The 25,146-nt window shown below is 39.1% G+C and overlaps 2 protein-coding genes across 4 annotated transcripts; both read left to right on the forward strand.

The window, feature by feature from the left end:
• Positions 1–1,035: 1,035 nt before the first annotated feature.
• tmprss13a (transmembrane serine protease 13a) lies at positions 1,036–10,195 on the forward strand. The gene is made up of 13 exons (XM_046075047.1): positions 1,036–1,053; positions 3,222–3,423; positions 3,530–3,640; positions 3,878–4,045; positions 4,596–4,722; positions 5,207–5,302; positions 5,545–5,588; positions 7,197–7,359; positions 7,610–7,788; positions 8,352–8,450; positions 9,394–9,536; positions 9,653–9,805; positions 9,940–10,195. The coding sequence occupies exons 1-13, from the start codon at positions 1,036–1,038 to the stop codon at positions 9,952–9,954; spliced, it is 1,518 nt and encodes a 505-aa protein (XP_045931003.1). The 3' UTR covers positions 9,955–10,195.
• Positions 10,196–11,503: 1,308 nt separating this feature from the next.
• On the forward strand, positions 11,504–23,890 carry fxyd6 (FXYD domain containing ion transport regulator 6). 3 transcript variants are annotated; one of them, XM_046075049.1, is made up of 8 exons: positions 11,504–11,591; positions 19,826–19,879; positions 20,357–20,380; positions 21,249–21,284; positions 21,446–21,520; positions 21,818–21,854; positions 21,970–22,019; positions 23,779–23,890. In XM_046075049.1, exons 2-8 carry the CDS (start codon positions 19,831–19,833, stop codon positions 23,814–23,816), a joined length of 309 nt encoding a protein of 102 aa, XP_045931005.1. In that variant the 5' UTR covers positions 11,504–11,591; positions 19,826–19,830; the 3' UTR covers positions 23,817–23,890. The 3 variants fall into 3 exon arrangements, with proteins under 3 accessions (XP_045931005.1, XP_045931004.1, XP_045931006.1); XM_046075048.1 differs by lacking the exon at positions 11,504–11,591 and adding an exon at positions 11,624–11,743; XM_046075050.1 differs by lacking the exons at positions 11,504–11,591; positions 19,826–19,879 and adding an exon at positions 19,901–20,004.
• The last annotated feature ends 1,256 nt before the right edge of the window (positions 23,891–25,146 follow it).

The raw sequence follows: 25,146 nt of genomic DNA on the forward strand, positions 1-25,146 counted from the left end.
GTAGGGATGGCCAGGATGTCGTGTAGAAGCCTGAAACAGAAGCAGAGTGACTGAGTGAGCATTTTAAAATAGTATCACATTAACAAATGTGCACACACACTGATCATTTCCTTTATTTCCTGGATTCAGTGACAAACCCCGCCTCCCAGTATTTAAATTTACAGATTAGATATCTTGCATTAAACTGGAATTGAATTGTAGGTGAGACTGAGGATGGTTGAAACATTTTTGACATTTCTGTCTGTCATTATGTAAAAACATAATGTTAAAAGCTTTTTATTCAACACTTTTTAGATTTGTGTGTGTGTGTGTTGGGGTGATCCCAATATCTTAGTTGCTGTCAGTCATAGTAGTGACATAGTAGTGAACATAATAATACTGTTTCACAAAATGTGAAAATGTGCGCCGACTGAATATTAGTGTGTGTGTGTGTGTGTGTGTGTGTGTGTGTTTGTGCTTGTTTGTCTTGCACCGTCACAGTGGTGACAGATATATGGCACTCCTGGAGTGCCGGCCTCATGGGCCCACAGAGAAGCCTACAGGTCATTTTAACATAATGATAATTAAACAATTAAACATTACTGTGTGTCTGACACATGCTGATATTCAAAGAAAGCATATCAATACAACATAACATTTTCTTGGTGGAGTCAAGTCATTTGAGCCATAAAGGGACTTCATACTGTGATACAAACTTTGACGGTCTCTGGATACCACGGAAATTGGTCAGCCAGGAGGGAAACTGGAGCACTGGGCACGCCTGTCTCTGTGAGGAGAAGAATGAAAGATTGAGAGAATGATGGAAACTGGAGTTGGGAGGTTTTAGTCAGGAACGGGGAGGGGGAAGGCAGGCCTACCTGTTGTTGCTTGGGTGAAGGTAGGTGACAAACACACAGTAGAGAAAAAAGGACTAGAAAATGTTTAATGTGGCACCACTGTGCTCTAACTGCTGATCTGTGACTGAGTAAATGCCTGGATGTAAAAAAGCTCCACCCACCTGCTCTCAGCTCCACTCTGCACTCTTTACTGAGTCCGATGGCAAAGCATGACCCGGTAGGTTCTTCCTTTGTCGTTCAATTGTATCAATGTATAATGTATAATATGTCTCTTGGCCTCTTGTCTGACTTCCGCCTTCCTCCAATCAATAGCTGTAACTTCTTGCTTAATCAATACTCACCTGTCACTCTCAATTAATCTGATTCTGAATGGTGGTTCTTATTTATCTGAGTCTTTGTTTGGTCTGTTTGAGTTTCAGTGGGTTAATTTGTCTGCAAAGCTTGAAGAGTGGTGTGCATTGCAGAATTTATAAGCTGGCATCAGAGGTTTTAGAGGTTAGAGGTTGTTTCAGTTTACTTGCCAAACAGCAGGTAACACGAAAGTCTGAACATAGGATTTCTTAAACAAACTTCAAATGGTTTCTGTCATTAGGTTCTATATGGCAGCACTTTTACACTTTGCTTGAAACACTTTAGATCATGGCACGTTTATTTACCTAATATTGCAATCCTGTTCCATAAACTTTTCATGAGCTAAGTACAAAGCTCTGTTTTCAGCTCTGTGACAAGGCATTTTTCAGATAATCCAAATAGTTTTAAAATGGCTTATTTAGGTTAAGAAGCAGGTGGATTTTAACCTATAAAGTAACACTTAATCCTTCAGTTCATGTGAAAAATTTGGAAATACATGGTTTTCATCAGACATCTATCTGTACTTAAAAATAATCAGTTTCAGTGGAGCGTTTTCTTATCCAGGGCAATATATTGTATAATATATTGTATATTGTACAAACTGTAAAGAGCTCTGAGACATACTAATAAGCATAAAAAGTATTGAATTTAAAGTTCGTAGCTGAAATTAAAATTTTCAGTGGACCGGAAGGAATATTTTAGATTTGTTTTGGTTGCAGTCAAGCTCAGGTCACTATATGTTCTTAAGAGATGCAGTGGCCTGACTTATGGTTTCATGTCAGGTAGCTTTGTAATTTTATATTACCATAATTATTGTTTAAGTGAATTGTTGACCTTTTCAATGTCATATGAACCCCTAATCTTTAACCATTTTCTGTATTGTTCCATGATAATAGAATGCAAGATGATCCAAGTGTACTGTACTAGGAAATATGATGAACTTGCTACTCCACCTATTTCAGCTTACCATTTTACTTCGATGAAGTAGGATGTATGCTGCCTATAGGGTTGTTTTGAAACTTGATGCGCATGCAATAAAAATGGTCTTTTGAAACCGCTTTGTCCACCCATAACCTTCTTAGTGCCCCCCCGTTTCCAGTCTTTGTCCTATGCTTACTGGCTGTTTCTAGCTAGCATAAAGACACAACAGGGTCTCAACTTTCTCATCTAACTCTTGTCAAGAAAAGTGGATTTCCCATATGTTGAACTATATTGGTCAACATATCCTTTAACTTATTTGTAATATTAATACATACAGTACAAACATATGAAAACACTAGAAGCTAAATCATCAGTCCTTTACATGATCTCTGGCTCTCTTTCACCCTTTCGTCAATGTATTTTCTGTCACAGCATCCTAGTTTAAAGTACCTCTACTTTGTCCATTGTCCACAAATTATCTTTGTCTGAACAATGAAACAATGTGGAACAAACCTTCAAGAAAAGTTTTGCAAGTCATTGTGGTAGACAGACGACAGATATCACTGGCAGTGTTAGGGGGTAATGTCTAACCAGGGAGTCGGACTAACCATGGCTCTGTTTATTATGAGTCGTTTACAGTGAGCTCATACAGATCTTTAGCCAATTTGGTAAAAGCACTGGTGCCACCGCTGGCTATCAAAGCCTTTTAGTCTATTTCTCATTTGTGAGCTGTCCCCAAAATTCAAATATAGATAGAATCTTTTTAAACCTGAGCTTTCAGAAGCTGTTGCCAGGGTACATTGCTTGTATTTTGCTATTGTTACCCAGGTGTGGACTTATACATAGACTTGATAATAGTGTTAGGACTGCATGGAGGACAATGGGCTACGTGCTTAGTCTTGGCAACTAACAAGTGATCTGCCTCCCTCTATCTTCTGATGTTATTATACCTATTAAATATAGCGTGGTGTCTTGTTTCCAAGGGTGACACAATAATGGGCAAAGATTTTTTATATCACACAGGCGTTAACGTTAAAGGATTTTATTTATAAAATGTCGCTGGTCTCACTGGTTATTTACTTTCCCCCTGTCTTTTCTGTCTTTTCCTCACAGAACGAGCCCCCTCCTCCTTACTACTCTGTTGCTGTGCACACCCAGCCACCCCACATTGCCTATGAGGAGGTGGTGTGTGGCGTGGGTCCAGGCCTGACACCCCCCACCCATCCACACTACATCCCCCGGTATCCATCACCTGTGGTTGTTCCCCAAGTCACACATTCAAGCATTTGTGAGTGTTTTCCGCAGCTCCCATATTGTCCTGAGAATACAATGGATTCAGGTGTATGAGCGGAACAATTTGACAGAATTACTTAGAGGATTATTTATGTGTGTTTGTGTATATGTGCACGGCCTGTGTCCAGCCCCCAGCAGACAGAGGAGGAGATGCTTTGAGAGTAAGGCCCAGTGTTATGGAGGGTCAGGGGGAGTGATACTGGTGATCACTCTGCTGGCACTGGCCATCTGGCTTGGAGGTATATGTGTTTATTCATACAGATCACTGGGCATTGTCATTAATATTCATTTGCTGCTGTAATTTATTTTGGACTAACTGCATGAAATGTAAGTGTTGTGGTTGTTGTGGTACTGATGACAGTAGATGTGTTTGTTTTTTGATAATGAGGTATGCTTTTACAGAGGATTGTAAGCTGGAAATAAACAACCACTACTTACCCACACTCATTACTACCTATACTCTACCCCAACGACAGTTCGCTATAGCACCCGGTTGGCAACAGTAACGGTCGATGACGACGATGATGACGATGATCACAGATATGAAATTCTGTCTTTGCCAAAGTTTGACACCTGCCCCAACAATACTGTCCAATGTGATGGGATAAGAGACTGCCAACTGGGCACTGACGAAACAAATTGTGGTGAGTGGGCACATGCACACACACATAGACCTTACCAGAACCAGAGAAATACAGTGACAGATGGTGAAGATGGATGGCCAGATAGCTGATAGCCAAAAGGAAACCCCCAAAAGTCTAGAGGATCTTTGTGTTCACTTCTCATACATAGGTTTGGTAATGGGGACAATATTCTACCACAGGCAAATGCATTAAATGTCAATAAAACATCTTTTTATTTTACACACATAAACATTTTTATTTATGTAACACTTTTAAAGCAAGAAGTACAAAGTGCATTCCAGTAGACAGCACATCATTTAATTTTGTGAAAATTTTGGACTTCACTATCAGGGAAGAAAGAAGAAAGAAACTGCATACAGCAGCACTCTTGCATTTGTCGAGGCTTGCCAAGAGAAGCCAATTTATTTCATGTTTGATCACTCTAATTGTTTTGCAGTTGCACACAAGCCAAAGACTCCACATTACTGTCACATAGTGTTAAGCATAACCCACCAAAGAGATGCTGTCTAAGTTGCCTGCTGTCTTTTGTCTCCCTCCATGTCTCCCGCAGTGAGGTTTGGTGAGGATGGCGTTCTGCAAGTTAAGTCATCTCAAGATGGTCGCTTCCTACCAGTGTGCTACAAGGGCTGGGACGACAGCTACGCCAACCAAACCTGTGCTCAGCTAGGATTCAGAAAGTAAAGAATCATCTCTTTAACTCAACTATAATTTTGTTGTTAGCTAACCTAACCTAAAGTGTGCTAAACAACACACATAAAATAGTATCAGAGCAGTAGTGCTGAATGCTGAAAAACATTTTGGATTAGCACTCCAGCATGAAAATATTACTATTCCTCATCATCATTCAGAGGCAGCTCAGGCTTCATGAAGGAGTAATTTAGCTGGTCCTTTTGCCAGACCCAATTTCAACAGCAGCTAGCGAACATGTGGGCTTATATCTCCAACCTGTAATTTAGCCACCGAGCTCCATCTAATTTCTCCTCACCTGCTGCTGTGTGTTTAGCGTTGAATTGATTCTCCACGGGTCTCTCTGGGGTGTCTCAGTGCGACAGAACTAGAATGAGTTTTTAGATCCAATCAGGTGTTGTTTTTCAACAAAATTGTCTATATGTGCAAGTTTATCTCTTCAGCCGTCTGAACTGCCCTTTTCTCTGTCTCCAGGTCCTATGTCACCAAACCCATTAAATCCCAAGAGTCCACTGGTTTAACATTGACTAGAAGATCGTCTTTGCCTATCCAGGGTCTGGTAAAAGTCAAGTATGCAATCTAATCTTTTTCCCGACTTGTTTCATACACAGCTCAGACTTAATCTATGATCCTTCTTATCTCAGTTTATTATGAAAGCTGTCTCATCATGTGAAATCTAACCATATTTGTGGAAGCAGTTAAAATAGTTTCTGCTTTTATGGGCTTATTAAACCACAAAAAGCATGTTGGTTTACTATATTTAGTTATTATTACATGTTAACTGACGTTTTTCTCATTGTTGCGTAATGCAGTTCTTCCTGTACAGGCCAGGAGACTGTCTTCCTGCAGTGTACGGGTAAGGAGCCTCCATCTGTTACTAAAGTGATGTGTGACACACAGTTACACAATCTCTCTCTCTCTCTTTTTCTGTCTTTGTCTCATATGATTGCACATCCAGCCATTTTCCACTTGACCTTGCTGTAGTATAATTCTCTGAAATCAGCACTTGCCTTCTTTGAATCTTAAATCTGAATTAAATTCAGAGAACCTTTCTACAGACCACATTATGTGAGAGTTGGATTCATAAGCTTGAATTTTAACAATGATAAATAGGGATGTGCGATACCACTTACCTGATGATCCAAGCAATACCCAGACTGGTGCTATTGCCGCTGTCGATACCAACACTTTTAACAACATCATCATACTCATTCCTGTGACTTAATATTTGATGTTTAGCGAGGTATGTGGTGTTGCCTCAGTAGTTCACCTTCGTTGCACACACATCACACACAGCGTCATTATTATCTTTACAGCTAAAACACAGCCAGACATGACTCCTTTTACAGTCAGCCAGTATTTAGTCTTTGTGGGAAATGTAAAGGGCTGCAGTGGCTCACTTTAAATAAGTTACATCTCAGAGCCGTTGTACACACATGACTTTGACAGGCAGAAGGAGAAGAAGTTCCTATCAACTGGGTATAATTAGACCATCCTGGTGACAGCAAGTTATTTATGATAAAATACACACTCACACCAAATTACTGAGTTTAGATATCGATGATTTTATATGACAAGTGATCCTGGAGCAGGAAAAGTTTGGATCAGAAATATCAATGCTTTAGTATCTATCCACACATAACTAATGATAAAACCAACCAAGTTTTATGTGCTGCATCATTCTGGATCAACTGAAGAGTCTTAAGGGACATTTGAACGGCCTGATAATAAAGAATTGCAGTAATCCAGCTTAGAAGTAACAAACACATGGACTGTTTTTTTCCGCATCATTTTGAGAAAAGATATACCTGATTTTTGCAATGTTACGCAGGTGAAAAAAGGAGGTCCTTCAAGTTTGTTTAATGTGGGAGTTAAAGGACATGTCCTAATCAAAGATAACGGCGAGATTCCTCAGGTCGTGCTGAAGGTCAGGGTGATGACATTCAGAGTAACTCTATCTTTAGTTAATGCATCTTGGATGTGTTAATAACTTCAGTTTTTGAAAATTGCAGGTAATACAGGTTTTTACATCCTTAAGGCTGCTTTAAGTTTGGCTGACTGATAGGTTTCATCTGACTTGATCAATAGACATAATTGAGTATCATCTGCATAACTTTGAAAGTTGATGGAGTGTTTCTTGATAATATTGCCAAAAGGAAGTATATATAAAGTAAATAGGATTGGTCCAAGCACACAACCTTGTGGAACCCCCGGGACAAACTTTGGCTTGCATGGAGGATTCATCATTAACATGTACAAACTGAGGTTGATCTGATAAATAGGAATTAAACCAGCTTAGAATGGTTCCTTTAATGCCAATTAAACTTTCCAGTCTCTGTAATCCTTTGTCTTATGCAGTTTTATAAAGCGGTAAAACAATATGATCATTCTATGCACTACCAAGGGATCTTTTAGCTGTTTCTTTGGTTTGTTGACAGTATCTCACATTGTCTTCCATTCCCAGACTGCGGTCGTCAGCAGTCTTTAGCCCGGATTGTTGGGGGCAGCACAGCAAAGACAGGTCAGTGGCCATGGCAGTTGTCGCTCCACTTCAGAGGATACCACGTCTGTGGAGGAGTTCTGATCTCTCCTGATTTTGTGCTGACTGCTGCCCACTGCTTCCCAAGGTGACCTGACACAGAAAATGTGTGCTCACTGTTTTTTCGCTTACACAATAAACTTTATTCTTGGCACATAATTCAAACATTGTAATTGTAGAAATGTATAATGTTCAGCTGCAGTCAACAAAGCTGAACTGAAACATTTCAAAGTTACAATACTATGATTCAAAGTCCTGTATGCTGAAAACATAAGCACCAATGCCAAATCAGTATGTGTTGATTGCTTTCAACTGAACAGTCTCTTTCTATGTCACAGAAGCAACTCCTTAATTCTCTTGGTGGACAACTGGAAAGTGTATGGTGGAGTGGTGTCTCTGGACAGACTACCTCAGCCCTACCTGGTTAAGAATATCCTACTGAACGAGAACTATGACAGCAAAACTAATGACCAAGACATAGCTCTGCTCCAACTTACGTCACCAGTTCTTTTCAATGGTCAGTCACATCATCACTCAATTGAAATGATGTTTATGTTCATCCTACATTCATGTTGGAAGTCTGACTCTTATTTAGGAAAAGGGTTTCAATACAATTGCTCATAAAAGTCAGAAAGCTGTTCATGTTGGGAGGGAGTATGTGTTCATAAGCAGTATGTCGTGTGGCAAGGCGGGTGACTGAATGGCTTGAAAGACAGTCCTTCTGCTGTCTGACCTGGGTTCAAAAGCCCATGTCAATGAAAATTCACTCTGCAGCTGAAATGTCCTTGAACAAGTTGCTAAATTTCTATGATCTTCCAGAATTATTTTTGCTCTGCGGCTGCAGGAAAATAACAATAGGGTAAAGCAAATACACAGCACAGTGACTACCATGGAAATGATTTTCTCTCACTGTTGAGTTTGAGCTTTGAAGGTCCACAGTCATACTGGTAATCTTATTTGCCCAGACCAATGTGTTTGTGTGGCTGTGTGTGTGTGTATCTGTCTACACTACTATCCTTTTGAGTGCACAAGGTTGCCGTTGTGTTTACGAAAGTTAAATAAATTTTTTGTGTTATCCAGATAAAGTTCAGCCAGCTTGTCTGCCAGCTTTTGACCAGCAATTTTCCCAAGGAGCCAAATGCTGCACCACAGGTTTTGGCACCACTGAGGCAGGATCAGGTAAGCTGAGATATAAGCCGCCTACAGTAGCCTATAGTAAAAATATAAATTACATATATACTATATTTAGGTTTTATATAATTGGATTCCCATTAGCTTTAATTGTAGCAGACAGGCATGCAGATTCAGCCATATGGCCTGCTTTAGGTACATCTGTATTTATTTCTTAATGTAGTACTGTTTGATAACTTGTTCCATTCTACAGAAGCCCAGTACGTAACTGTATGTTTTAAAAGGTTAGTCTTTGGTCTAAGAATATAAAATTGTCGTTTACCCACATACCGACTGCAATATGTATGGTTACGATTTTGACCAGAGAACTCCAACATAGCTGAAAAAGATTAAGGTAACCCTATAAAAATAGTGTTCCTCATGAAATCAAGCAAACAGACATAGTAAGGTCCATACATATAGAGTAAGAACAAGTAAAATTTCACCAGATCAGAGCAGTGGAAATTACGTTTTAAGCACACCAGGGGTAATACACTTTATCAATTGCCATTAAACTACATGATACAATAATGAATACATAAATGCATGTAACACTGGCTCACAAAGTGGTATTTATTAGGTCAGAAGGCAGGACTAAAACAAAAGCAACACATCCAGAGAGCTAGGCCAGTCAGGCAGAAATCAAAAAGCATGCAGATAGTCATCAGAAGAAGTGCAGGCAGGCCACACACAACAAAGAAAGTCTGGAACCCCTAAATGAACATGGATGACTTAATAGAGAGTGACTAATGTCTGTCCTCTCTATACTGAGGTTGATAGTGAATGAAGAAGACGGACATAAAACTCAATAGTAATGGCTGACGGGCAGGGGCACAGTGACTTTCAAACAGACAAATGACGTGGGACTAGCTGTTACCATGAAGTGCATATGTTTATCAGTCAGCTAATTTTTAGACATTTTTTAATGTCCATATTGTTTCCTCCAATACAGGCACTGTCTCCAGAGATCTGATGGAAGTGACTGTGGACATCATTAGTACACAAGTGTGTAACAACCCCAGTGTGTATGGAGGCGCCGTGAACAAGAACATGCTCTGTGCTGGGGACCTGAAAGGGGGAAAAGACTCCTGTCAGGTGAGCAGTGAATATCAACAGACAGGTTTACACTAATCAGATGACCAGTGCCTTTAAAATCCTACAAACTTCAGAGTACAACCTTATGTTAACTAAACATGAACTGCACTTTCCAGGGTGACAGTGGTGGACCTCTGGTGTGTCAGGGAGAGAACCGTTGGTACCTGGCGGGGCTCACCAGCTGGGGAGCCGGCTGTGGTGAAAGAAACAAGCCTGGCGTTTACACCAAAGTCACCAGTGTGCTGCCCTGGATATACAGCAAAATGCAGGTAAAAACTGATCTAGCAAAACATTTATGAATAGTGTAGGAGAGCATGTTTGACATTCAAATGACTAGAATGCATTTAGACTTACTGTAGGTCACAGGTTTTCTCAGTCTTAACCCTTCCTCTGCCTCCTACAGCAAATGAGGCTGTGATGTCCCTTTGTCTCCTGCCAGCGACCTACTTTCCCTTTTACCCAATGAACTATGAAGTCGTCTCAGAGAGATGGATGGATTTACACGTAGAAGAATGAATTGATGAAGAGATACTGATGGAAAGACAGACTGATGAAAGGTTGCACACTGGTTTTGGGGAGTAGTAGCATGAAGAACTCAGGACTTCTGTCTTGGTGTTGGTGTTGCTCCATAGAAATTCATCATCTGTCATGTGACTGTAAGGTGTATAACCTGAACCAGATTATGAATATACAGTGATCAATGCACTGACTTCAGTCTTGCATTCTTGATTTTATTTCTCTGTCTTTTTGTGTCTCAGTCACAAGTTAAACATAAGTAGCTATATCTTTATCTACATGTTAAAGTAGCTTCAATGATGGTTGGCCCCTCTCTTATCACATGTTCTGGGCCAGTGAAACACAGTCCACTCCACTGTGGTCTCCTTAATTGGTTCGCGAATTATAGGCCTTCTTTTTGAAAATAATGTTTGATTGTAGAGGTGTGTTTTTTCTCAGGGACACATCTCAGGTGTTTATTTTTATTACCATAGTAAAATTAAAAGGACACTTTTTATATTCACTTACTTTGTGAAGAAAGAAAACATTTTGAACCATGACTCCATTACTGAGCTGTCACTTTGCATATCTGTTCACCTGAACCTCCCCTTATACTCACACTGTGAAATTTTCCAGAAATTATACTTTGGATGCCAATGTGCGCGTTCTCTGTGTCATGTTTATGCACATTGGGTATTTTGTCTAACATAATTTTCTATTTGTTTAATGTGTTGGATCACTGCATTATACATAAATAAATGTACTAAATACCAAGGAAAAACGTTATTATGGAGTTGATTAATCATATAATAGTAATAGCCTTACCATAAGACCATCCCTAGCTGTCAATCACATATGGCTGGCATAATGCTAGGGGTCTATAGGTGTGTGTGTGTGTGAAAGAGAGAGAGAGAGAGAGAAAGAGAGAGAGAGAGCGTTCAACGCACTGAATAAGCAGTCACTCCAGGAGTCACATTGTTATCCATCACATTTTTTTTTCAGGACAAGTGGATATTTAGATGTGAGCAGTGTGCACATATTGACAGATGAGAATATTTGGAACAAAAGCCTTGTGAGACAAGCTGATTGATTTTCTGTGGGTGGATATCAGTTTGTTGGCCAGCGGTCCACTCGAGAAACAAGAGGTAAGTTGATAAGCGCACATATTTTGATGTCTTAGCTGGTGTTATTGTTATTTTAAAAAATATAAAATGAGAGTCCGAAGGGGTCATAATAAGCATAAGAGATGGATCAGAAAGGAACTCAAATTTTATCGTTTGATACCAGTAGATTGTTTTGAGTCCAATTTAAATAAATCCTATAATAGGATTTTCAGTGAATTTACACACTGCTGGATGAGGTCTCATTTACTTGCAGAAATGCCATTTACAGCGCACCTTGTTATTTGTTCACTGAATGAGGGTGTGTCTACTGGCACTGATCACTATAACCTTCACTGGTTGCGCGGCAAAAAAATACTTGCAAAAAGCCTGCGGATCAAAGCCTTTGAACGAGCGTGACCAATCCACTGAGGCGGCTGTTATCTTAAGCCTTGTAACAGTAAGTTGAAAACCAAATATCAGATGTCGTGCATGATGTCCGTGCTGTTATTATTAACGGTTAGCTGCTTTCGCTCAAAAGAAAAATCACAAGGCGGGTGATGGCTCGGTTTTTTTCTCCATCAGATGATCCACAGGTTCAGGGACGCAAAGGTAGATGTATGCGCAGACGTCACACATCGGACTCTGATATTGTGCCAAATGTTTATTGTGCGTCTGTCAGTGAAACCTGCCATGTAGCCTATAGGCTTTGCGTTGACATCACAAAGGAGGGATTATCAGTGCGTTATTGTGCGTTAACTAACAAAAACCGCTGGACTTACAGTTAGTAGCCTATCGCCTATAGCTGACGTGTTTCTTTATAAATGGATGTGTGCCGATAATTCCAGAACACTGATTCTGACTTTGAAGCTGCGTGCCACACCCCTCTCTCTTGCTGATGTGTACACTGATCAGATATGATAGCCTACGATATGTGTCGTCTAAACCCATTTCTTGTTAGGCGCCAGAAATTTCAGTTAGACAGTTACCATGGAGATAACTGGACACTATTTAACGACGCACATTGTTGTCATGGTGATGTAACATCATTAAGATGGCAGAAATAGGTAGACAAGTTGTCTTATTTATTTTTTACAAAGCTTATGGGCACCTGTTGTGTGTATTTAGCTTAACGTTGAAAAAGAAGACATGCCTTTTTAAATGACACTGGGACTTTTCATATTTAATTTGTTTAAATAGCTACTTAAATCCTCAGGGTCTCTGGTGACCAAACGGGTGTCTTTTCAGAAACCTGCACACCCACATATATGCGGAGAGTGAAATGGTGCCAAACAAACTTAGGTTTGGTTGGCTACCTTGTATTTAAAGAGGGACACACTAAATGATATGACCATGAGCACATGATTTCAGGGGTTGGGGGGGTGTGGTCTCATGTAAAAACACACACACAATGGACACTGTTGACCTACTTAGTCATTTGAATATATTTTTTCTTCCATGACCTTGTCCACGTTTTCCATAATTCAACAGTAATTTTAGATGTCTGTGTTACAAACGTTTGTATCATGCTGATCTTAAGCTTGTGCGAGATTCACATTAGCCAAATAGCATGATGTCAAAGGTTAGATCATTATTTTTCTCTGTGACTGACGAGCACTCTGTTGCCCTACTCTACTTTATCGTCCCACTGCTCCCATTGCTTTAAGTTATGTCTCTTTGATAGCCTTCCTGTTTCTTCCTCTCCCTCACCACATTTCCTGACCTTTCTTTCTTAATTCTCAGTATATTTTATACTGGAAATGTCACTATCATACAACAGACTGCCCTTCCCCTGTCCTGTCTCCACAGACAGCGTCTCCTCTGCATGCCATTCGCCAGTACTCTCTTGTCAGATAATGTCTGTCCCTGTCTGCTCGTCTCCCATTCTCTCTGTCTTTCCGCCTGCCCTTTCCTTGTCCCCACATTACAGAAAACCACCTCCCGGCCTGCTATTTCATTGTCCTCCCCAAACAGATACAGTCGCCTTGCCTTCCCTTTTCTTGTTTTTTCCTCTCAGACAAAGGGGAGTCTGGCAATGAAACTTGATATTGCTAAACAATAGTGCAGATAAGGTAGGTTAAGGAAATTGCTCATGTGTCATGTATCTTAACTAGGGAGAGAAAGGCTGTTGCTGAAAAGCTGCGTGATACATTACATTTGGCAGTGCCATGCTGGCAAACACCATAAAGGATTCTCGTGGGACAAGCATGTGACAGTGACCTACTAATGGTTAAAAATACTCCTCCTCAGAAGAGATTCATATCGTGCGCTAACAAAAGTGATATTCTTCATCTCACCCATCTCCCATCACTTACTTTATGTATGTGAGGGTCAAACACATTGGTCAGAAAAGTAGGTTTTAAAAAAATAAAATTAAACAGTGTTAGATCAAATAATCCGGTAGTAACTAGTGTTTAGGAAAAAACAGAATTGCCAAATATGTGAAAGCATTTAGCAACAGTGTCACCATTACATAGTTTGTCAATTAGAGAACACTTTTTTATCTCAACAAAGAAAAACAGAAAATTCAAAGAATTTATAATAAAAAGTTTGGGTTTACTGTATGTAAAATGATCACTATAGGCCAAAATTTTTTATTGGTCATTGGTAACTTTCACAATCAAATTTGGCCTATAAATAGTGTAAAATCATGGTAGATAGACCACTGACCTAATGTATCACAAGGTAATCCGTTGTCAAGTAAGATGCAATTATCCGCAATGCAATAACTTCTAAAATGAAAACTGCAATAATTACTGCCAATAATAAATGCAGAACTTCTTTCAAATTGAGTTTATATTGCATTAAGGTCTGCTTCCTTTGTCTTTATAAAGTGGGACAGGTGTTGGACATTTAGTATTTTGAGTTGACTAATTGCTTGGCCTTTAATCAAGACCATCTTTAAGTCCTCCAGAATCAGTGGAGGTTGTCCAATGGGCTACTTAACCCTAAACATCAAGACACAAGTTGCTTAGTGAGAAGAGACACGATAGTGCACCAGACACCTCTCCGTCCCCCAGCTAAACCTTATGTTTCCCTCCAACATTCTGCCTTTCCAGTAGTCTCACACTGACAGACCTTTCTTTATACTTCCAGGACATGAGAGAGTCCAGCTGAACACAAACTATGGGGCTGGAGAATTTTATTTAGTAACATTTTGTGATTGGCTAAGTAGCTGCCTCGTGCAAAATGTATATTTCCAAATTAAGTTTTCAGTTATAAGTGTAAAGCTTTTTACTCTTTTTGTTTCTCATTGAAACCAGTGATAGAAGTGAGAGTGTGATAATCCTAGCAGTCTACATATTTCAAGTTAGATTTATAACCTTTCCCTTTTATCCCAAACCCTCTCAGATATATACAGAGAGCTTTTCACACCAGTTGGGTGGCATGTGATTGTTGAAATCAGATGGAGGAGGGTTAAGAGCAGGAAGAAAAAGGTTAAGGGAGACTACTATTGCTATCAAAGAGAGGAGATCAAGGTGTCTCATGATGTTCAGATGTACCTAACAGTATGGTAAACAGCTCTTCAGTAATGTGAGTTTTTAGCCACAGTAAAGCATATATTATATATATCTAAATATGAACCCTTAAAGATATAAAAAATACGTGTGAAACAAGGTGTCAGACATGGATGCATAGCACAAACTAAGTCTACTAATTATGCAAGGGAGGCAGTCAGTGAAAATTTTGTCTTTCAGCTTTCTACAGATTCTTGTGAATTGTAAGCAAAAATAAGTCTAATAAATCTATGTTTATTTAATTATGTGTACTGTTTGATAGAATAAACATACATGGCCTGCTAATTGAATGTTCGCCCAAACTGTAATGAATGCTCTGTGAAAGACAAATTATAGTGTTTTAAAATGTTTTCCACTTTAAAGAAGGTAGCAGAGGATGATATTAAGTGGTGAAGAGAAACATTTTATATTGTAGATTTAAATTTCAAATGGTATGGCAGGGTATTGATAGCCTGGGAACCAGACGAATCTGTGAGCTTATGTTTTATTTCCACTGGCAGATGCGTCTGGTCCCCCTCCTATTCAGACTCCTATTTCCAGCCAACCACAGGCCAATCACAAACGTTGATCTAATATGGGGCAGGTTTGATACGGTGACTGTACAGTGGAGCGCTGTTGAGACATTTTCATAAACAACCAAGATGGCTGCAGCTGATGTGGAATGTTCTGTTGTATCCACTATCGTGTCAGTATTCAACGAACTGGACCTCTAGATTTTGAAGGCAAAAACGGCTGCAGACAACGTTCACTCGATGGTACACCATCACAGCTCATCTCTGCATGCTGTAGTTTGTTAACATTTGTCATCGTTCAACACTAAATCACGTTTCGTTACTGTAAGCATTTTGGTCCGCGCCTGTTGACAACACTTGGAAATCAAAATTGAAGGTTCCAGACTAAATTGCATTTTGTGAATTGGTTACGGTGTTGCTGCTGCCAAAAACTACTTGCGCTTAAAACAAATTTGTTTTCACGAAATCATTCGCACATTAAAACAAGATATTTTTCATGTTATTTTGACATTTTCTCGTGGATATATTGATACCAAATTATTCTGTTTTTACAACATTTCTTGCAATAACGACAAGCCACTTTATCTTGTTACACCACAAAACCTTTTCATTATTTCAAAAAATCAACATTTCATAAGACAAACTTTTCTCGTTGTAACATGATATGCTGGTATGCTTTTATAACTAAAAACTTTGAATTTGTGTTAAGAAGATAGAGAGATTGTAGCCTACATCGGCTAGAAAAATCCACAGTAGTTGGTTTAAAATGGTTTAATTTTGATTTGATGCTTGGGACACAACTAACAAATATGTTAATCAGTTGTGACTCTGACTGATAAAAACTTATCTGGACCAGGCGGAAGTGGCGGGGTGATGGTGGTGGATACATACTGAAAATATAGGTAGACTAGATATGTGAAAATATCTTGTTGTATTACTGAAAGGATCTTGTAAAACTGACAGCAAATGGTGTCTGTAATGGTGGTGGCAATATGTTGCCTTACAAAGGGCAGACCTGCCTTAGTGTTAATACTTTTCCCACTTGCTGTATTTGAGCTGAATCAGTGGTTATTAATCTGTCTGAACTGAATGTGAGTGGTGTACAGTTGGGGGCCAGACATCAGTCCCCTCTGATGTGAAAAAAAGACGTCTCTTTCAAGATGTGCAGATGTGACAGATATCGCCCTTGGAAACTAAATTGTCATATCTCATCATTCATATCTAGGTTAGCTAACAGTGCCACTCTGAATGAACAGCATTTTAGATTTAGAAACAGGTAGTCTGTGAGGCTTTAAAAGACTTTGAGAAAAGACTTTAGTCACAACTAAAATGAAAATCCTCACTAGAAGAAGAACTATTCTTTTGTCTCTATAGTATGAATAAAAGTTTAATTACTTTACTGTTTTAGTAGTATCTTATGCATATATTGAGAAGAATCATTGAAACCCAGAAACAAGCAGGCTTCTTATCATACTTGTTTATTAACAGAAGAAAGCTCTGTTTCCTCAATGTGCTACTTCTTGAAGTACAAAAAATGTCCCCCAACAAATGTTTGTGCAAAAATCAATGCACATCCACTCAAACTGAAACACATACACAGAAAATGGTTATTTCTCGTCAACTATTAAACAAAATATTTTTACTATCCAAGGTCAAAAGGGTCAATCTTCATGTCAAGAGTAGTCACCATTAATCTACTGAATGCCATAAACCATTATGTTCCTCAGTTGTCGTCTTGTATCACATTATTTCATAAATTTCCTAGCTACCAGTGTGTTGCTCAGGTCTGTATGAGAGCTCACAAATCAAATATACAGACGACCAACATACAACTGAGCAGCAATGCTACAGTCGGTACCTCTGCTAATGACTATAATGTTCATTTAATTGCACTATATCCTCAACCACTGATACAGTCAAAGACAGACAAACAGTCAGATGGGCAGATATGTCAGTTTCTATACTATCAATGTGGCGCTTTGCCATGCCTTATCAAATGTGTTGCGTTCAGATCTTGTTGATCTGTATTTGTCTATATTGAACTCTCAATACTCCTTGTTAGGGCCGTGGTATTCTGAATTAGAACTAGTTCGTATGGTGTGTTGTCCAACCACGTATGGACTATAACTCCGGGCACACTTGAAGGCAGAGTCAAAAGCCAGCCGTAAAAGAGAAGGGTGGCGTTTCAAAATGAGGATAATGGGGCACGTTTTCAGACTCTCTCCTGGAAGGTATTCATAGTGTTGCACTTGGTTGTTCATATGAAACATGCCACAAATGGCTGCAACAAATGAGTAGAAGAGATCTAGAGAAAGAAGTTAAATCCAATATTACTTTCTTTCATCTGCACAGGCGTGAAGTGGGTGTGAATGTCGGACTGTAGGTTTCGGAAAGTTACAGAAATTGTCTGAACCCCTAATTACAATGTTGTGAAGGTGTAGGGGGTATGGGGTTTGTAGAGCTATTCGACCATCTGACAAGCACTTATGACAGAGTATACTGGTCCCTTTTAGGTTGTTTGATTGATCCTGAAGGTTAATTTCTATTATATTACCAGACACTTTGTTAGCCCTGGAGGATTTGATGAGAAATTAGACCAATCATTAGGTCTGCATTTGTACAATTGTAAGGGCCATTATTTTATTAAAATATCAGAAAGAGAAAGCTGTGTATTCCCTCACTTTTCAAACCAGTCTTTGTGGGAGTTTACAAATGTGAGAACCTAGACATTTACCCATACAACCTAGGCTATGTTTCTTCTGTTCAGATGTCATGAATGAAAGTAAAGAAAGTAATTGAAGAAGACATGTGGCTTTAAATGGATTTTGAGACATAAGTGGCAAAAAGTGCATGACATTAATCAAGTGTTTTGATTTTCCAAACCATTAAACCATAATCACACTTTAGTTCTGAGGATCAGATATTAAAGGGGGGAAAGAAAAACTTTTTGCAGATTCATAGCAGAGTAGAAGTTAGATAGAAATGATTGATTAAAACAAAACTCTACTTTGGCCCAGTGGTGCTTTGAGCTAAATGTTAAAGTCAGAATGCTAACATGTTCACAATGACAATATTACCATGCTGATTTTTAGTAGTTGTAGTGTTGACCATTTTCAGCATCTAGGGTGTACTCACACTAGGCGATCCGTCCCGTGCCTGAGCACGTTTAATCTCCAAAGTCCGGGTAAGCATCTGCTGTGATCGCTAACCCCGACACTGTGCTGTGTGAGAGAGAGCACTTTTTTTTTCAAATGAGTGCAGTGTTTCCCACAGAATGACAGAATGATATTGACTTCCAGCTATGTACAGTGTGCTTACCTTGTAAACCCAGCTGTGATCTAACGTTAACATAGCGCTCCTTATCAGCTAGGCTCCTTGCATGCTGGCTAATAACTTTTTTAATGTGGGTGTCTGACATTGACAGTTGTGTTGTTCAGCTTTGTGCAGCGGTGTTCATGAGAGAGAGAGACAGAGAGAGAGAGAGAGAGAGAGAGAGAGAGAGAAGGTGATGTGCAGCACTCTTCAATCAACTACTATTTTAAATCTCATATCAATATATGGGGGTTGGCACTGATACTGTGGCGGGCCTCCACAAACAAATAAATGTATGGGAAACAATGACCCAGTAATGACATAAACGTGCTCCAGCTCGGATCATTAGGCGCAGTGTGAGCACAGGCCAGCGGGGGAGGGGGGGCAATCGTGCTCAGGCACGGTACAAGGCAACCGGGCCCAGTGTGAGTATGCCCTCAGTTTAGTGTGTTGGCATGCTAACATTTCTTAATTAGAACCAAACACAAATGACAGCTGAATGTCATTCATTTTGCAGATATTTAGTAAGAAAGTATTGGACACGTTTTAAATCTGACTTGATGATGGTGTTGGAAAAGTAAAGGGACTGCCAAAGGGTTTTGAGGGGAACATAAATGAGTGTAACAAATTTTGACAGCAATCCATCCAATAGCTGGATATAATTTAAAAACACAAATGTCATCCTTATGGTGGTGTGAGAGGAAAAGTAAGGTCATCACTAAAGCACTGGGCTCATCATGTGGGAACCATAGATCTACAATATGGACTTAGTTTCATGGCAGTCTATCTAATAGCTGTCAAGACATGTCATTAAAAAACAGAAATGTCAGAGGATCGATAGGGTCAGCATTTGATCCCTGACTCCGCCTGCATGTCGAAGTGTCCTTGATCAAGAAACTGAACCCCAAATATTTCCTGATGATCAGCTTAGCCTCTGCCATCAGTGTATAAACTTGTGTGAATAACATGTAGTATAAAGTGCTTTGAGTGGTCAGATGACTAGGAAGCCCCATGTAAATACAGTCTATCATGAAAGTCATTAAGATTAATTTGTCCATTCTGGGTACACAAATGTCTGCACAAAATTTCATGGAAATCCATGCAAAACTAGTTTCAATCTCTCTTAACTTCAGTTTGGAGCAAAATGACCCACTGACTGATTGACAGATTGGCATTGCCACCCCTGGAGCCATGCAACTAAAACACACCAGGGCCACCAGAATGTGTCCCAAATTGCAGGGGCATATATGTGCTGGTGTAGCTTAGCTTACTAAAACAAACCTCACTCACTGTATTTTTTTTCTTTCTTTCATTCTCTCTCTCCCTCCCTCTGTATTACTCTATGAAAACAGTTGCCATGGAAACTATTTTGCTCTTTCTCTCTTCACTCCTGGTGTGTGTGGCTGGTAAGTGCCCCTCGTACTCATGAAACACACACGATGCAAACAAACACACATGCATGCACACACTAGTTGTCCATAGGGAGGCAGTGTTGGGGCAGGGAGTGACTACATGGAAAGGCACTCACTGGGTGTGGACTTGTGGCAAAACATCAATTACTACTGTTGGGCTTTGTGTGTGAGCTTCATAGACTGGATTTTCACTGACTGTGTGTGTTAGGTCTGTTTATAATGCATGAATAAAGACACTTAAACACGTATCACACGCTAGAAATAAATGATGTGGTGCTGTGCTGCTGTTTTATGTGATACTTGGAGCGTGTGCGAGATAAAATGTAGATAGATAGATTAATAGATAGAGAGCTAGATAGTGTTTAAGTATTTTTCACTGGTGGTCTCCTACCTAATTTCCTGTGTTTCTACCCTCTCCTTTTTCCTTTTGCACTCTGACTCAAACAACTTCCCGTCTTTGGTGCCTCTCAGCTGTAGCAGATCCAAGTGCACAGGGTGAGTACCCTTGATGTAATCTCTAATGGGGCCACTCCACAGTCCTAACAGCCACACAGATGGCTCTATTGGTTTCCAGATCAAATCAGACCCTTATGGATTGCCCCACTACAGCGAACTGTGGCAGATGCATGGATTAAGTCAAAAAACCACCAGACCCAACTGTGATTAGAAATAGATTTTTATAGAGTGAAATCAATGCTGAAGAGATGAAAGTGGTTGTTTGTTAGGAAAGAGAGATGATAATGTGTGTGGGAATACATAATAAAAGGTACGACATTCTAATGCATTGAGTATAAACAATGCTAGTACTTATTCGAACCCTATTGCCTGACAAGATTTTGCAAAAGCCTTTGCAAAACCCATTTTTAAACATGAAGTGCAGATTCGTCAAAAATGGACATAGGAATATTGGCTTTCCCCCCTAGGGTTTGGTTAACATCTAAGTCACATTTTGACATTGGCACCTCAGAGTGGGAATATCAAAAAACACAGACAGCAATGCATGCTTCTGATGTGACTGGACTGCTTAAAAGTGGCTTAGTGAATGCTAAAGGATACAGAGCTGTAGAGAGATACGGATAAGTAACTCTTCACTACCCAAACATCCCTCACCCAATGTCCTAGATCAGGAGGAGGAGGGTTAAATTAACAAATTAGGCCTCAACCACATTCTTTGGAAATGTAAATGGATGAAATCCAAGCATTTCACAGGAAGAAGAAATAAAAATGGCCAAAATGTCACAGGAGATAAACTAACAACTGACACAGTCACATAGAATTAGATTTTTTTCTTTAACTATGGTTTGAACAGCACTGATAAAATATGAAATGTGTGTTTATTTGTTTTTTTTTTACACTTTTAAAGATGGCAAGGAGAAAGTTGAAAACCCGTTTGTTTATGGTAAGTATTGAAAAATCTGTGTTTTCTGTAAACACTGGCCATCATCAGCACATTGATGAGATAGAGAGACATATAAGAAAAACTTTTAGCAGTAAATGGCACATTGATTTCTTTCTCCTGCTCTGGTGTCTCTTGTGTGGCATTCTGTCATTCTTCTGCAGACTACGAGAGCCTGAGGATTGGGGGATTGGTGTTGGCTGTGGTTCTGTTCACACTGGGCATTCTTCTCATTCTTAGTAAGTTAAGCTCTGTCTGTGTGTGTGCTTGTGTATAGTTTTATTATGTGTACAGTAGATGCACTCAATGTAATTGAGCGTTATAATCGAATTAATAATAATTAATAATAAATGAATGAATCATTATTGAATTTCCACACTGTTACTACACCATCTTATTTTCACACTGTACATTAGTATTAATTATATATATATCTTTATCAGGTAACAGTGAACCATTGTCACGGTGATGACACAGACAATATATCTAGCTAATTAGACCTCCAGTTGACAAAGCTAATGATTTCTTGTTTCTAGGTCGAAGATGCCGCTGCAGTATAAACCAGAAGGCCAGGTATGTCAGTGTCCCTCTCTGACTGAAAAAACAAAACAATGACTTGTTTGTGTACGGAATCTTTGTCATATAACATGATTTGGTTACCATGACAACCTGTGGATCCTTTCTTCAGGGCCCCCGGAGATGAGGAGAAACAGGAGGAGAACCTGATTGTCTCCCAGGGTAAGATGCACATTTTAACTCTCTGTCAGCTCCTCTAACCTGTGGCTCACCCCCTGACATACATGCTTAATTGAGTTTCCCTTTGGGAGTGCCCATAGCACAGGGCAGGAGGGAGGGGGTGGACATTTGTGTTTACACATGTTGAACGGGACTGTATGTGTGAGACAGTGAAAGAGAGAGAGAGAGAGAGAGAGTAGACAAGTTATACTGTACTGTCAGATTTTATTACAGAGAACATATTGTCACCAAAATCAGGTTAGATTGTAGTTTCAAGCAAGGACTCTTTTACAGTTGCGTTCTTTTAAATTAAAGAAACGGTGTACAAACCAGATCAATTTCACAACAACCATGTCTGCCTGCCATGTTTGATTCCCGGGTTTGATGTTCTGACAGTGTAGCCCATGCCAACTGTTTTTGATATTGTCTAGATAGCAAGTGTTGCATGAAGGAAGGCACTTGTGTAACAAACTGTAACAACTGAATATAATAGTAGAGTAGAATAAAGTGGGGGATGAAAGTCTATAACCCAACAAGTTAATGTTCAACTCTTAGCTTATTTCAAAGAGATTTTCAGAGATGAAAGAACGTTTTTGGCTGTGCATATCAATAAACAGTATAGTGCCAATTTTTATATATGTAATCAGTCTCTTCACACAGTATATTTATTTACACAGTATATTGTATTGTTAATTGCTCTGTGGAATCGAATAAGCATCTTCCTCCCCAAGATCTATAGCTTGAATGCTTCTCTCTGGTGACTCCCACATGCACAGCTCATTCATTCTGGTCATTTGCCCAAACCAGGTTCATCTATCCTGAATAACCAGCTGGAGAGCTAATGTCTGATCAAAATGTCCCTACATTTCTTGATGATGTAATAGTCACCATCAAGATAAAATTTTGCACAGAATGCATTAAGTTAGCAACAATGCTTTTTCATACAGTGCTTTCAAAGTAGTTCAAGGATGCTCTGACATCACCAAAGAGACAGCTTTGAAAAAGCTCCTGCTTGCAGCTGCATTAATATAAAGCTGATGAAATGTTAAGAGTGTTTCATAACGTGGTTTTAATTTTGCAGTCTCAAAGGCACTGGTGACATTTTCAGATACTTTGATCAAGTAAAAGTAGTAATTCCACAGTAAATAAAATACTCCACCACAAGTAAAAGTCTTTTTAAAAAAAATCTATTTAGGTAAACTTAAAACGTATGCTCAGCAAAACATACTGTAGAATCAAAAGTAATATGTAATTAATTAAACAGTGTAATTTGTATTAATTCCTTATTAAAAATGTACCCATCATTCTAAAATTTAAGCTGGTCAAGGTGGAGCTAATTTGTTACTATTTATAAGGTTCTGTGTTTTTTATCTTAAGCTACAAAGTAATTTATAACCGTAGCTGTTACAGTAATGGAGTTAAGAGGACAATATTTTTCTCTAAAATGCAGTTGAGCAGAAGTATAAAGTGGTAACAAAATAAAAACAGTAATAAAATACCTTGAAATCTTGAGTACTTATTGCTAGACACAAAGAAACAAAGCTCATAGGATCCTTTATAAAAAAGTTAGCAATACACAGTACGTAGTAGTCATAGTGAGTAGCAGAATTTCAGCGTAGTCCTTCAAGAGATTTCATGTAAGTGAATGAGTGAGTAAAGGAGACAGAGAAGGACTGAAACATTTAGGAAGAAATGACTTTCGGCAAGTTTAATGTTTTGCACTTGTGCTTGAATTAAATCACTCGTCCTTAACCTCTTTCAGCTGCAGCGGTTGCCAAAGAGACTCCAGCAGAGAATTGAGGCATTTCTTCCGGACCGGACTACCTTCTGAAATGATGATCAGTTTTATTTAATATTAAACCACTATAATAAGAGTGAAGAAATTGGTACTTATGGTAACTGGCTATATGACAGGGTAAGAGGGGAGGTATATGTTCAGAGGTGTAATATGTACATAAATCTTGCCCTAAAGAAAAACCTTTAGCCTGTTGTGCTCCGTTGTGACTGTGCCATTCCGTCAGTGCTCTTGTCTGTTCCTGTGCCTTTCTGTGACTTTCTATTGTCTTTTAATATAGTTCTTTGTCTTAGACAGTAGCACCTCTGACACAAGATTGTCTAGAAGCCCTAGAAGAATTTGTAATGTTGTGTGGTCCGCTGTTCTTCGTTTTGAACTTCTATCTATTGCCCTTAGGTTTTAGGATTTGTCGATTTGTTGTTTATTTTGTCAATTGTCCTGGATAATGTTTGTCACATTTGGATTGTAACACATATGCATATATAATCTATACATATATAAGAATAATATATACAAATATAAATGGTTTACAGATAAGATATATAGTTAAATATCCTTCATTTAGGTCTATGTTTGAATGGTTGGGTGTATTTGCGTGCACATGTGGGTATATATGTGCGTGCATATCCGATATATATGTATGATTGTGTGTATATCACAAGTGCATGTGTATCTCTACATGTAAATGTGATGAGCCTTATATAAGACAATCTCAGCTGCCACAGCTCTTTGACCGAGCACAGGAATAGTTTGCAGGTATCTGCATGAGCTCCTCCACCGCAGTGTTTTACCATCTATAGTGGAAGGAGCTCCTGCATCAGCTGTCTCACTGCCTTCTTCCCCACACATCCACTCCACTGCACAGTCACTGGCGCCGCCAGAATTAACAAGTCTCCAGCAGACTGTGATTAGTTTCTCCATACACACTCACTAGTGCCGCAAAACTATGAACCCTGGATCTCTTTCTTTTTTTATCTTTCTTTGATTTTTTTAATTTAATTGCTAAATCAGTCTCTCTAATATTACAATGCTTTAAGTGGCCATAAATGAAGTAAATTTCTGAATAAGAGAGACAAAGTTTGAGTGATGACCTTGAAAGAAGTGAAACCTAAAATTTATATTATTTATGTGCAAGACTACGTTAATAGTAGCCTAATGTAAGCCAAATGATAGCAAGAGAACAAATGAACAGTCCATGTTGTGAATCCCACTCCAGGTCAGGCTGTCACCAGTCTTCAGTCTGAGTATATCTGTTTTAAAGACGGCCGCTGTACAAGTAAATGCTATTTATTCTACGCATGAGGCCTTGTTGTGTAGCAACATGTTGTGCTTTTG

Source organism: Micropterus dolomieu, linkage group LG17, assembly GCF_021292245.1.
Source record: "Micropterus dolomieu isolate WLL.071019.BEF.003 ecotype Adirondacks linkage group LG17, ASM2129224v1, whole genome shotgun sequence".
Taxonomy (NCBI): domain Eukaryota; kingdom Metazoa; phylum Chordata; class Actinopteri; order Centrarchiformes; family Centrarchidae; genus Micropterus; species Micropterus dolomieu.

Bases quoted from the DNA above. Each gene is read 5' to 3' on its own strand.
- tmprss13a (XM_046075047.1), top strand. The intron at 4,046-4,595 runs GTGAGTGGGCAC...TGTCTCCCGCAG, and splicing joins CACTGACGAAACAAATTGTG to TGAGGTTTGGTGAGGATGGC. The intron at 5,303-5,544 runs GTATGCAATCTA...TGCGTAATGCAG, and splicing joins CAGGGTCTGGTAAAAGTCAA to TTCTTCCTGTACAGGCCAGG.
- fxyd6 (XM_046075048.1), top strand. From the start codon at position 11,692: ATGGCTCGGTTTTTTTCTCCATCAGATGATCCACAGGTTCAGGGACGC. The intron at 19,880-20,356 runs GTAAGTGCCCCT...GGTGCCTCTCAG, and splicing joins ACTCCTGGTGTGTGTGGCTG to CTGTAGCAGATCCAAGTGCA. The intron at 21,285-21,445 runs GTAAGTATTGAA...ATTCTTCTGCAG, and splicing joins TGAAAACCCGTTTGTTTATG to ACTACGAGAGCCTGAGGATT.